At 45.7% G+C, this 12,933-nt stretch overlaps 1 protein-coding gene across 1 annotated transcript; it reads right to left on the bottom strand.

The window, feature by feature from the left end:
* Positions 1 to 8,556: 8,556 nt before the first annotated feature.
* Positions 8,557 to 11,192, bottom strand: LOC125522388 (putative FBD-associated F-box protein At5g56390). The gene is made up of 3 exons (XM_048687446.1): positions 10,023 to 11,192; positions 9,536 to 9,715; positions 8,557 to 8,975 (listed from the first exon to the last, which is right to left on the bottom strand). The coding sequence occupies exons 1-3, from the start codon at positions 11,001 to 11,003 to the stop codon at positions 8,688 to 8,690; spliced, it is 1,449 nt and encodes a 482-aa protein (XP_048543403.1). The 5' UTR covers positions 11,004 to 11,192; the 3' UTR covers positions 8,557 to 8,687.
* Between the last annotated feature and the right edge of the window lie 1,741 nt (positions 11,193 to 12,933).

Below are 12,933 nucleotides of genomic sequence, written 5' to 3'. Positions count from 1 at the left end.
TTAATGGTTTCCTTAAGGAAGAATTGTATATGATGCAGCCGGAAGGTTTTGTCGATCCTAAGAATGCTGACAAGGTGTGCAAGCTCCAACGCTCGATTTATGGGCTGGTGCAAGCATCTCGGAGTTGGAAAATTCGCTTTGATGAGATGATCAAAGCGTTTGGGTTTATGTAGACTTATGGAGAAGTCTGCGTTTACAAGAAAGTGAGTGTGAGCTCTATAGCATTTCTCATATTATATGTAGATGACATACTTTTGATGGGAAATGATATAGAGCTTTTGGACAGCATTAAGGCCTACTTGAATAAGAGTTTTTCAATGAAGGACCTTGGAGAAGCTGCTTATATATTAGGCATCAAGATCTATAGAGATAGATCAAGACGCCTCATAGGTCTTTCACAAAGCACATACCTTGATAAGATATTGAAGAAGTTCAATATGGATCAATCTAAGAAGGGGTTCTTGCCTGTGTTGCGAGGTGTGAAATTGAGCTCAGCTCAATGTCCGACCACGGCAGAAGATATAGAAGAGATGAGTGTCATCCCCTATGCCTCAGCCATAGGTTCTATTATGTATGCCATGTTGTGTACCAGACCTGATGTAAACCTTGCCGTAAGTTTGGTAGGTAGGTACCAAAGTAATCCCGGCAAGGAACACTGGACAGCGGTCAAGAATATCCTGAAGTACCTAAAAAGGACTAAGGAAATGTTTCTCGTTTATGGAGGTGACGAAGAGCTCGTCATAAAGGGTTACGTCGATGCTAGCTTCGACACAGATCTGGATGACTCTAAGTCACAAACCGGATACGTGTATATTTTGAATGGTGGGGCAGTGAGCTGGTGCAGTTGCAAGCAGAGCGTCGTGGCGGGATCTACATGTGAAGCGGAGTACATGGCAGCCTCGGAGGCAGCGCATGAAGCAATTTGGGTGAAGGAGTTCATCACCGACCTAGGAGTCATACCCAATGCGCCGGGGCCGATCAAACTCTTCTGTGACAACACTGGAGCTATTGCACTTGCCAAGGAGCCCAGGTTTCACAAGAAGACCAGGCACATCAAGCGCCGCTTCAACTCCATTCGTGAAAATGTTCAAGATGGAGACATAGATATTTGTAAAGTACATATGGACCTAAATGTAGCAGATCCGTTGACTAAACCTCTCCCTAGAGCAAAACATGATCAACACCAGAATTCCATGGGTGTTCGATTCATCACAATGTAACTAGATTATTGACTCTAGTGCAAGTGGGAGACTGTTGGAAATATGCCCTAGAGGCAATAATAAAAGGATTATTATTATATTTCCTTGTTCATGATAATTGTCTTTTATTCATGCTATAATTGTGTTGTCCGGAAATCGCAATACATGTGTGAATACATAGACACCAACATGTCCCTAGTAAGCCTCTAGTTGACTAGCTCGTTGATCAACAGATAGTCATGGTTTCCTGACTATGGACATTGGATGTCATTGATAACGAGATCACATCATTAGGAGAATGATGTGATGGACAAGAGCCAATCCTAAACATAGCACAAGATCGTATAGTTCGTTTGCTAGAGTGTTTCCAATGTCAAGTATCTTTTCCTTAGACCATGAGATCGTGTAACTCCCGGATACCGTAGGAGTGCTTTGGGTGTACCAAACGTCACAACGTAACTGGGTGACTATAAAGGTATACTACGGGTATCTCCGAAAGTGTCTGTTGGGTTGACACGGATCAAGACTGGGATTTGTCACTCCGTATGACGGAGAGGTATCTCTGGGCCCACTCGGTAATGCATCATCACAATGAGCTCAAAGTGACCAAGTGTCTGGTCACGGGATCATGCATTACAGTACGAGTAAAGTGACTTGCCGGTAACGAGATTGAACGAGGTATTGGGATACCGACGATCGAATCTCGGGCAAGTAACGTACCGATTGACAAAGGGAATTGTATACGGGGTTGCTTGAATCCTCGACATCGTGGTTCATCCGATGAGATCATCGAGGAGCATGTGGGAGCCAACATGGGTATCTAGATCCCGCTGTTGGCTATTGACTGGAGAGCCATCTCGGTCATGTCTACATGTCTCCCGAACCCGTAGGGTCTACACACTTAAGGTTCGGTGACGCTAGGGTTGTAGAGATATGAATGTGCAGTAATCCGAAAGTTGTTCGAAGTCCCGGATAAGATCCCGGACGTCACGAGGAGTTCCGGAATGGTCCAGAGGTGAAGAATTATATATAGGAAGTGCAGTTTCGGCCATCGGGAGAGTTTCGGGGGTCACCGGTATTGTACCGGGACCACCGGATGGGTCCCGGGGGTCCACCGGGTGGGACCACCCATCCCGGAGGGCCCCATGGGCTGAAGTTGGGAGGGGAACCAGCCCATAGTGGGCTGGTGCGCCCCCTTGACCCACCCCCTACGCCTAGGGTTGGAAACCCTAGGGTTGGGGGGGCGCCCCACTTGCCTTGGGGGCCACTCCACCCTTGGCCGCCGCCCCCCCCCCCCTAGGAGATCCCATCTCCTAGGGCCGGCTCCCCCCCTTGGGGAGCCTATATAAAGGGGGGAGGGAGGGGCAGCCGCACCCTTTAGTCTTGGCGCCTCCCTCTCCCCTGCTACACCTCTCCCTCTCGCAGTAGAGCGGCGAAACCCTGCTGCGGTGACCCCTGCATCCACCACCACGCCGTCGTGCCGCTGGATCTTCATCAACCTCTCCTTCCCCCTTGCTGGATCAAGAAGGAGGAGACATCACGCTGACCGAACGTGTGTTGAACGCGGAGGTGCCGTCCGTTCGGCGCTAGGATCTCCGGTGATTTGGATCACGTCGAGTACGACTTCCTCATTCCCGTTCTTTGAACGCTTCCGCGCGTGATCTACAAAGGTATGTAGATGCAATCCGATCACTCGTTGCTAGATGAACTCATAGATGGATCTTGGTGAAACCGTAGGAAAATTTTTGTTTTCTGCAACGTTCCCCAACAGAGGTTTCAATCCTCTTTTTGTTAGGCATTCCTCCCCTGCCTCTTCTTAGTATGGCAGTTCTTCTTCGGTGTTAGGCTTTCAATCCTTGTTTTGATGCTACTCGTCGTCTTTTATCCAACAAGCTTGAGTTTGCTCAATTTGGAGCTCGTATGAAGAAGTTATGGCAGTTCTTGTTTCTTGAGAGTGGCTTTTGTCTAGTCCCAGCGGTAGTACCGTGAGCCCAAGCGGTAGTACCGCTTGGAGCTCTCAGCCGTAGTACCGCTGCAGTGCCACTCTTCTACTGCCTCGAGTTTGGGTCCTGCTCTTCTCGTGTCGGGTTCAGCGGCAGTAGAAGCGGTAGTAGGAGCGGTAGTACCTCTCTTATGCGGTAGTACCGCTAGGCCAAGCAGCAGTACCGCTGCGGCCAACGGTAGTAGCGCTGGCTACAGTGGTAGTGCCGCTCATTCTGCTCTACCTCTCTGGCAGTTTTTTCAGCTCGTGTTTTTCTCTCTCGTTGGGGTGTTTTGACCATGCTAAGCGGTAGTACTGCTCCTCCGGCGGTAGTACCGCTCGTGGAGCGGTAGTGCTGCTCATACGGCTCCGCCTCACACTCTGTTTCACTCCGCTCTCCGTGTTCTACCTCCCGGGCGGTAGTACCGCTCCCCTGAGCGGTAGTACCGCTCGTGCGCGGACTGGGCACATAACGGTTGGATTTGGGAGCTCCTATAAAAGGGGATCTTCTTCCCCATTCAACCTTATCTCTTAAGCTCGTGTTCTTCCCCCATTGTTGACCTTCTTCGAGCTTGCTAACTCTCAATCCCTCCAATGATTCTTGCTAGTTCTTGAGGGAAAAGAGAAAGGAGATCTAGATCCACGTTTCCACCAATCACTTTCTTCTCTATGTGAGGGGAACCCCTTGGATCTAGATCTTGGAGTTCTTCGTGTTCTCTCCTTCGTTCTTCCTATCATTTTCCTCCCTAGCATTTGTTGCTTCGGTGGGATTTGAGAGAGAAGGACTTGGGCACTCCGTGTGCCATTGCCATTGCATTTGGTGCATCGGTTTGAGTTCTCCACGGTGATACGTGGAAGTTACAAGTTGAGAAGCTTATTACTCTTGGGTGCTTGGTACCCTTGAGCTTGTTCCTCTTGGGTGTTTGGGCGCCCTAGACGGTTGAGGTCACCTCGGAGCCATATTCCATTGTGGTGAAGTTTCGTGGTGTCGTTGGGGAGTTAACCCCAACCTTTGTGGTGTTCGGAGCTCAAATATTGTGGTGTAAAGCTCCGGGCAAGCGTCGGGGTCTCCAATTAGGCTGTGGAGATCGCCCCGAGCAATTTGACGGGTTCCGGTGATCGCCCCCAAGGGTTGCCAAAGTGTACGGGTTCGGTGACCGTCCCCAAGGGTTGCCATTTGTACGGGTTCGGTGACCGCCCTCAAGGATCCCTTAGTGGAATCACGGCATCTTGCATTGTGCGAGGGCGTGAAGAAATTACGGTGGCCCTAGTGGCTTCTTGGGGAGCATTGTGCCTCCACACCGCTCCAAACGGAGATTAGCATCCACAAAGGTGTGAACTTCGGGATACATCGTCGTCTCCGCGTGCTTCGGTTATCTCTTACCCGAGCCCCTTTACTTATGCACTTTACTTTGTGATAGCCATATTGTTTCTTGTCATATATCTTGCTATCACATAGTTGCTTATCTTGCTTAGCATAAGTTGTTGGTGCACATAGGTGAGCCTAATTGTTTTAGGTTTTGTGCTTGACAAATTAACCGCTAGGTTTATTCCGCATTTGTTCAAGCCTAAACCGTAATTATTTTAAAGCGCCTATTCACCCCCCCCCCCCCCCCTCCCCACACTTCTAGGCGACATCCACGATCTTTCAAGTTCAATAGCTCCACTTGGGCCAGCCCATGTACAGATTTCGTACGCTGATGTTTCCTTATTTCTTGCGGGTTTTTTTTCGTTTTTCTTTTTTGGTTTTTTTGCTTCCATTTTTTTCACTGTTTTGGTTGGTTTTCAGCTGCTTTTTTCTGGTTTTTTATTTTTCTGTTTTGATTCCTTTTTGTACTTTCATTTTCTTTCTTTTACTTTCCTTTTTTATTTTCTGTTTATGTTCTTCTTCTCATTATTGTGTATTTATATTAAAAGTTCACCGTGTGTTACAAAAATCTTCAATGTATTAAGAAAATACTCATCATATATTATGAAATAGTTCAGCTTGCACTGTAAAAATATTCATTGTGTATTACAAAAATGTTCATTGTATATTATTAAATTGTTCAATGTATATTAGAAAATGTTCATTTATGTATTACAAAAATGTTCACTGTATATTATTAAATTGTTCAATGTATATTAGAAAATGTTCATTGTGTATTACAAAAATGTTCATTGTATATTATTAAATTGTTCAACATATATTAGAAAATGTTCATTGTGTATGTTTTGTTCATCATATATATTAAAAAATTGTTTAACATATACCCATAAAATGTCTATTTTAATATTTTAAATTTTCTGAGTATTTTTTACATAAACGTTCACTGTATTTTAAAATTTCTTCAACGTATATCATAAAAATGTTGAACGTTCTTGTTAAAGGATTTGCCGCTGTGCATTCTACTTTAAAATTGGTGATGCATGTAGTAGCTAGCTCACCTGGTTAGCCTCCCTGGATTCTAGCTTGAGGCTGTTGGTTCGATCCCCACACATTCGCTTCTTTTTTCGATTTTTAGCTCATAGCGAAATGATTCGGCCGGCCCATGTGCGCGTCGTTTCAGCACAGTCGCAACGATCGGACGCACACGGGCGGCGTATAGGAGCTCTCTGCCTGGCCTGTGGCAAGCTGTGTGTTGGGCTCGTCTGCCTAGGCCAGGCCCGTGTGCCAGGCACGGGCATGGCACGTTTAGGGTTAGTTTGGTTGCTACCCTGGATCCGTGCCTGGAGAAAAAAGGGTGCCTTGTATGTGCCTGAGTCATTGATGTTTCCTGCCTGGCCAGGCAAATCTGATATGCACATGTTTGGTTCACAACCTGACCTGGGTAGGTGCTTAGAAGCTACTCCCTCCATAAATTAATATAAAAGCGTTTAGAATACTAAAGTAGTGATCTAAACGCTTTTATATTAGTAAAAGCTAGATGCCTTGAAAAGTCTTCTGTGGGTCCCTTTCTCACCTAGGATTAGTAGCCCAGGCAGCGGCCAGGCGCTCGATGGTGGACGCTTGGGCCAGGCTAATTGTGCCGCACGTGATTCAAGGCAGGCTAATGATGGCAGCCTACACTCAGGCAAGTCTCAGGCAGCCTCCAGCTCAGGCACAAAGTACTCAGGGCAGCAATCAAACTGACCCTTAGTAGCAGGCTGGCACAGGCACGGCCTGCCTGGCACAAGTAATTTTTCTTTTTTCTTTTGTAATGTTTTTATCTTTTTGTAATTTATAGTAAGCTTTTTATTTTTTCCTCCTAAGAATGAAAGGTTTTGACACATCTCTAATTAGCCAGATCCTTTGAAACTCAACGTGGACATCCCCTTTTGTCAAGCTTTACACGCAGCCACCGCCGCTTCCTCCAAAAAAGCTAGGGTTCCTTTGTCTCCGGCCAGTCCGCCTCGTCTTCGGTGGCCCTAGGGCCATGGGGACGCGATGAGTCCTGACCCTCGCCGGCGGGAGGGCTTCATTTTTAGATGTTTTTTTGGTTTTATTAGGGTTTGTGTCCTACTCAGAAAGACGAGACAACGACAGCTCCCTAAAAATGTAACAAGGTTCGCCCGCCTAGCCCCTTTTCCGGTGGTGCGTTTAGCAGCGTCAGAGGCGTGTGGAGGTGTGTCTCCGGCGAGTCTTGTGGGATTTGATTGGTGGTTGTCTTTGATGAATCTACTCGAATCCGGTTTTCGTTCATGTGTTTTCAGGTTGGGTCCTTTTGATCTACGGCTCTCTTCATTGGTGACGGTTGTTTTTCTGGTGCGTTGGTCCTATGGAGCGTTAGTAAGACGACTTCCCGACTGCCTGCTACAATAAAATTTGCCCGGCTTTGACGTGGGAGGGGTGATGACGGTGACGTGCCTTCAGCCCGCTTCAGTTGCTTGTAGCCGTTACTAGGTGGTCTATAAATTTGGATATAATTATTATAATTTCTAGTGTTCGTTTTACTGTCATGATTGAAAATGAATAGATTAGAAGTTTTACTGAAAAAAAGGAATGAAAGGTTTTAATTAGGCATCTACTAATAAAGCTCAATATTTATCTCATATGATACTTTGCCATATTGTTTTTAGAATTTTATGTATTTTTTACATTTTTCAAATTAATTGGACAAAAATGATGACTGCCCATAAGTGTCACACGGGCCTAGGCCACCGTATTTAGTACATGTGACATGCTCGTCCAAGGAGGCGAGGCCAGCTTGTCAGCACGGCATGACCCGCTTATAAACGGGTATTCGCGTGACATGTCGTTCTAGAGTATTTTAGTACATGTGCCGTGCTCGTCCAAGGAGGCGAGGCCAGTGTGCCAACACGACATGACCCGCCAATAAACGGATATTCGCATGTCATGTCGTGTCGTTCCAGAGTTTTTTAGTACGTGTGCCGTGCTCGTCCAAGGAGGTGAGGCCCACATGCCGGCACAACATAGCCCGTTTATAAACTGGTCTCGGTGTGTCATGTCGTGAGAGGCCCGTTTGTGGGTTTGATGGGCCGGGCCGTTGGCCACATTTGCTGGTATGTGTGCCTGAATAAACGGGGGACCCTACTAGCCAGTGACTAAAGTTTTTGGGCAAATGGCGAGCAAGCGCCGTCCGTCATGTGCGCATGCTAATTGCTCAAGCATTTTCGCTTTCTCCGTCCAAGTTGATTGTTTTGTGGTAAGTTAGCTGCTTACAATGTGCGGTGACATCAAAAGATTTCATCGATAGCCATGTATTTTCTTCCCATACAAAAGGTATGCATTTTGGCAACTTCTTGAGAACTGAAACAAGGGAGATGAAACTGGAAATCAATAAACTGACGCAATACTTTGAGTTGCGCCGTCAAAAACAGATTTACAAAAGAATAACATGTTTTTTCGACAAACGAATAACACGTAAGTGTAAGATTGAAGCCATCGGTTACCATATCCAAGATCTCAATTTTCCGAGGGAAAGCAGAGGAGATGAAATCAGTTCCGAACATTTCCTTTCCAACAAACTGGCAAACTTTTAAACTGAAATCTGTTACAAACTTACTAACCAAAGTAGCGTGCTAATTTCTCAAACTTGAAGGGTAAATTGCTGTTGTTTTAAGAGGCATAAGGGATAAATTGACCACTTGTAAAATTCACAGCAAGCATCAGTATCAAACCATAAATTAAAAACAGGGAAACTAGCAGCAAACGACCGCTCATTTCTAGCTGCACAAACTGAATATTGCAGTTAATTATTCCGGCATTGCAACAGCAGCAATCCACTCAAACCTGATTTTGATAGATCACTGTGCACATCACAAAATCAGAGTGCATCAAAATCACTATGCACCAGACTTAGTTAGAGCAGAGAGGCAGATAAAGATTACCAGCTGACAGAACGCTCACAAGAGTGTCTCCAGGATTCGGTCCAACCTCTCACGAAAACAAGGGGACAACCAGTGCCAAGAAAATTTTCTCATCAGACACAAATAATTCAAACAAGTGCCACTAATTCAAACAAGTCGGGTCCAGCCCCACATAAGTTGCTGGAAATTTGGCATCTTCTCGAGCATACAGAACTTTCTCACGGCATCCTATAAATAAAAATCATGTCTAATCCTAGCCTAGAGAAGGTTACTAACAACTCGCAGAGCACTTCAGCCTTGTTTTCAGTGATCGAGTCATGGAACTTCACTGTCATCCTTCTTAGCACGGTTGCCCAACTGCATATCTGTTTCACAGCATTGATTTCATGTTCAGTTCCTCTGAAGCCAGAGATTTCTACTACTTCGAGGCGATTCAGCACGAGTTCCTCGGTTTTCCAGCTTGGTGGCTGATCACAAATGCAATCTGACGGGCACAGAGTTTCTTCCTGAAACAAGGGGAACATCAGATTAATAAGAACAACTGCTCTGGTTTGATGACATTAAAGAGCGTAGAGATGAAACTGGAAATTATTAGTCCGGCTGAATATTTCGAGATATGTCATCTACTACAAAATTACAAAAGAGTGACATGGGGAGATTAGTTTGAAGGCAACCTATTGCATAAAATGTGATGCTTCCAATATTCAAATAGGAAGTGTTTGAACCAATATTAAATTGCTGCTATCAATAACACATTTAACAAGATCTTAAATTTCCTGCTGAAGGAGAGTAGGAGAAGAGAGGTCCCATCTATTTCATGGAAACGGGACCCTGTCTACTAGTTCTTCTCATTTTCAATAGACTAACAGTACTTTCAAAAGAAGTTAATTAACAAGTTAACCCAAAATGTACACCGCCGATACAATTTGGAGCAAAGTTTAAGTATCAAGCAAACAACTAGAGGGGATTACAAGCTTGAGTTGCCTAAAAATGCAAATACATACATTGCTTTTATGTGACATTCCTGGTATCTGAATATTAGATAAACAAATTAAGAATAGCGTACCTCATCTTCAAGTGCAACATTAAGTCCAAGAACTAGCGCTCTTATTGCAGTACACATCCTCATAACATGGAATAAGCTGGCTCCAAAGGAATGTCCACATGCTGTTATTCCCAGTTCCAATAATTTAATGTTAGGGAGCCTTGTTATTTGCTCCATGAAGTATTTCTTGTTTGCTATGTCCTATTCGTAAGAAGTCAGAAACAAAAGTATCATATATAAGAGTTCGATAAGAAAAGAAAATCACATTTTCTTGTGCGGGTGTGCTGCAGGAGGGAGGGCACTCGATCAGTTGAGGTGATTTACTAATTCAAGTTCACTTCATTCTTCTGAGTAGGTGCAGTAAGCCATACAAAACAAAACAAGTGAGAATGTCTCTCAAAAAACATACTTGTATCATTTAAGCTGAACTGCATGGGTCTAGTGATTTGCTAGCATATTACAATGGTGGCATATACTACTGTACTAACTAACATAAGGATGAACTCACCTTAGGACACTGAAGTGTGAGAACAAGACGGTGGAGGTGCTCAAAGTGCCGCAAAAGACACACACCATTGCGATTGTGTGAAGAATGGTAATCCTCTCCGTACATGATAAAATGTTGGGTGACAAGCGATTGCAGGTATGCCATCTCACCAAGCTGGACAGAGTTTTGATCATAATCATCCATCCACGCGAGCCACATCAGATGAGGGGCAGAGATGTTGGCAACTGGTTGCCTCGAACTCAGAGCAAAGCAATTATCCAGTTTTAACAGCTGGAGTGCTGGCGCCACGACGGTGAGACTCTGCAAGTCAGGCAGACGAAATAGCTCCAGTTTTAGAAGGCATTCTGAGTGGATTGTGAGGTCGCCCAGACCATAGGCATCCTTCACGACGAGTCTCCGCAAGGATGGGCACCGCGGCGAGGAGACAGCCTCGCCGAGCCCACACGGACCACGCAGCCGGACTTCCATCAGCATGAGAAGATGGATCCGGGTGAATACACCGGAAGGCGGCAGCGCGAGGCGGAGAAACCCTAGTCGCAGCACGATTTTGGTGGCCTTCTCGAAGCACGGCAGCTTCAAGGCGGCTCTTTTCTTAGCTGTGCTCCGCCGCAGCACGCGGAAAACCAATGGGCCGGAGAGGCGGCGCGCGGCAATGGGAAGCCACGCCCCCGCGGATCCGGGAGAGGCGCCCTGTGCGATGACGACGAGCGCTTGGAGCACCGGAGCTTGGTGGGCGGCGAGGGCAGAGCGTATGCGGCGGGGGTCGGTCGGGCGGAAGAAGTAGAGCGCCGGGAGAAGGGCCCAGAGGTGACGCCAGCGGCGGGCGAGGACGCTGGTCCGAGCGGCTGCGGCTGCGTCGCCGGACTTGAGGAGGATGCGGATGAGGATGTCGTCGTGCAGCGCGCCGAGGCGGTCCTCGCCGCCTCCGGCATCCGCGGCGTCGGAGAGCTTCGGCCGCCGCTGCTCCGGCATGTTCTCCATGGATGCAGCCTCCAAAGATCACAACTTGCGGGTCCGCCGGCGGCGGGGATGGGGACGCGTGGGAGTCGCGGGTCACCGTGAGCACTCGCTAGGGGAACTCGATTTGGGGATGGGGATGTGATTTGCGGCGCTTTTGGGAGTGGGGATCAGGCCAGGGTACGCACTCTAGTGTAGAGCCCTTCTATACTTCTCCGCCCGGCAGTGAAGTGGCTCCGATGCCAAATTTCTAGGGCCTTTTTTTTGCTCGCCGGCCTTTAAAAAGTGGCCTGAGGGTGTTAGTGAAGATGCTATGAGGGTTAATCCTTTTGAATCAAGATCACAAAAAAAACCTCGGTTTGGCATGAAACCTTTTTATAAGAATTTTGAAGTCTTTTTTAACAAAGAATTTTGAAGAATCCTTTTTTAACAAAGAATTTTGAAGAATCCTAGTGTAATCTAAAATCCAGAAAAACAAAATTTCTCTTGCTTTTGGCCATCAAGTTAATACAAAAAGTCCACTTCAGGGGATTACCCCTATTTGTTAAGCAAATTACCGGAAAACTGTCGGTCGCCCCATCCGCCTAGAAAATCAGTCACGTATGATTCGTGGTCGTCTCTCACGCTCACCCTGCCAACTACAGGGACGGAGTTAGCATATAGGCATTGGAACCGGATCCTTTAACATAGAGAAGGAAAGTCACCACGCTACAGTGCTAGCCTAGTGTAAAATGATAAAAGAAAGTTAGAACTGTTAGTAGGTAGTTACCAGGTTGTTTACTGTAGATATAAATAATTTAAATTAATTTTATTTCACCATCAATTTGTTTATATGTAATTACTATACATGTACACAATAGATCATCAATTTGCAAATTACTTTAAGTCATTTTAGCCTTAATTATATGGATAAAAAGAAGAAAAGTTAGGGTACTGTAGCTTCTCTAACTTCCCTTCTCAATGTTAGAGGATACAGATCCATAGGCATTGGGGTCAATTGACTCAATGAAAGTACTAAATCCTTCAGTAACTTAGTACTAATCACTGTTGATTTATGGAAGATGACCCCATTGCCATGGATATGACCACATCAAGTGTTTTTTTTCTAGCTTCGTCCCTACCCAACTACCACCACCATCCCCCCCCCCCCCCCCCCCCCCCCCCCCCCCCCCCCCTGCCGACATCGGCCTCAATGTCCGATGCCACATCGATTGACGACGGACGTTTTTGCCGCCTCAGGTGAGCGACCTAAACAAATTTACGGATCTTTTGCCTTTATGGCGATCTATGAGATTGATTTTATGGTCCACCAAAATAAATTAAAATTATGCTTATCCTCCTAATGTTAAATGTCATAAGTTCTTATATACTTCATTACTAGAAGGGTTGTCCATGCTTTCCTGCGCCGTTTGTGTTGTCGGGATTTTTTTTCTTTTAGTTTGGCATGCGAGGGAGTTGATGGTGTATGTCTTTTTTAAAAAATTGATATTTTGGTGGGCCCTTTAGAAGTGTGATTCTGTGTTAACTGCTAATCTATCCATATGTATGTGGCAAAATTTCTTGCGTTGGCGACCACATGTACTATATTGATGCTATAGTGTCACATGTTGATGATTTTTTTGCCAGGTAATGAGGAGGTGGGCAGGACTCTTGTGTTGTTGCCGGACGATTTGAGAAATTATTGACCCGGTCAAAATCATGAACCAAATTCAAAATTAGTCACCTCAATCAAAATCGTTGACCGGTCTTAATTGTGAACTAGATGCAAAATTGAACACCTCACATGAATAAAACTACCACCAAATTCAAAATAACATCAATCAAAATCATTAACCTGGTCAAAATCGTGAATCAAAGATTGACGCCTCAATTGAATCAGAGAACTCCAAAATTAGAAAGCATAGTGTACTTACTGGAAGTGAGCGTTTGCTGCACCGCTCTTATTGACACGCCC

The sequence above is a fragment of the Triticum urartu genome, chromosome 7, assembly GCF_003073215.2.
Source record: "Triticum urartu cultivar G1812 chromosome 7, Tu2.1, whole genome shotgun sequence".
In the NCBI taxonomy this organism is placed as follows: Eukaryota; Viridiplantae; Streptophyta; class Magnoliopsida; order Poales; family Poaceae; genus Triticum; species Triticum urartu.
Note: the sequence above shows the minus strand (reverse complement) of the source record. Positions and strands in the feature narration are given on the sequence as shown.